This window comes from Bison bison, unplaced genomic scaffold (assembly GCF_000754665.1).
Source record: "Bison bison bison isolate TAMUID 2011002044 unplaced genomic scaffold, Bison_UMD1.0 scf7180017864456, whole genome shotgun sequence".
Taxonomy (NCBI): Eukaryota; Metazoa; Chordata; class Mammalia; order Artiodactyla; family Bovidae; genus Bison; species Bison bison.
In genome coordinates, this window is record NW_011495018.1 from 179,980 (window position 1) to 180,886 (window position 907).

Sequence of the window (907 nt, forward strand, 5' to 3'; positions counted from 1 at the left end):
GGTCAACCCACACGCACCCTGCGGGCGGCCGGCCCTCAGACCGGGGCAGACGCACAGCCTCCGCGCGTGAGCGCTCGGGGGCCCTCAGGAGACGCACAGAGTTTGCCCAGTGAACACAGGCGGCGTTGTCCGCTCCGCCACAAACACACTCTCGCCTGCTCTTTCCTGAAACATGCTGTCTGGCTGTGTTTTTCATTTTTTTCCCACTTTCTCACATTTGACAGGCACAGAGATACAAACCGTTCCCTTCTCCTCTTTATTACAGGAAAACCAGAGCCCCCAGCCTGAGCCATGAGGGCTGGCAGGGGTGTGGCCCGGGGGTGGGCTGGCCGGGGCCAGAGGGGAAGCCGTCCGGGGCGGTCTGACCATCGAGGTTTCAAAGACATAGAGCAGGCGTCCTCCCAAGTCCCTGCCGAGTGACCGCGGCAAAGCCTTGATCAAACCGGACCTGCGGTCCTCTCGCAGGGACACTGGGCGGAAGGGGCTGGGAGAAGCCAGACCACGGGGCAGTGGGCAGGGTCCAGCAGGACAGAAAATCCCAGAGGACATGAAGGACAGCATGGCGTCTTACCTTTAAAGTCAAATTGGTAGATGTTTTTTAAGGATTCGTGAAGAAAGTAAAAGCTTCCTAGCGCCTGCAGAGCAAAAAAAGAAACCAAGTGAGCGGCCTGAGAAGATTTTAAAGCAGTTTTGCACAAGAAGGCGAGTCCAGCTCGTGGCGGCCAGTCATGGCTCCGGGCTGAGCCTCCCGACCCGGACACCTGCGGTCCGGCCTCGAGCTAGGCCCCCGCGCCCGCCCCGCTGCCCACATCCACTGCGGGGCCCACCCTGCAGGACGGAGCTGCGGCCACCCTGCCCCCGAGCCCCCGGCCACGAGCAGCACCACCAACCGCCCGCCGGCGCCAGG

General features: G+C 62.3%; 1 protein-coding gene across 1 annotated transcript in view; it reads right to left on the bottom strand.

The window, feature by feature from the left end:
* The window catches only part of INPP5A (inositol polyphosphate-5-phosphatase, 40kDa), a 109,579-nt gene that overhangs the window by 53,414 nt on the left and 55,258 nt on the right, over positions 1–907 (bottom strand). Inside the window, exon 5 of the mRNA XM_010859554.1 lies at positions 572–635. Within this exon, the coding sequence (XP_010857856.1) occupies positions 572–635 (64 nt within the window). The remainder of the gene's footprint in view (positions 1–571; positions 636–907) is intronic.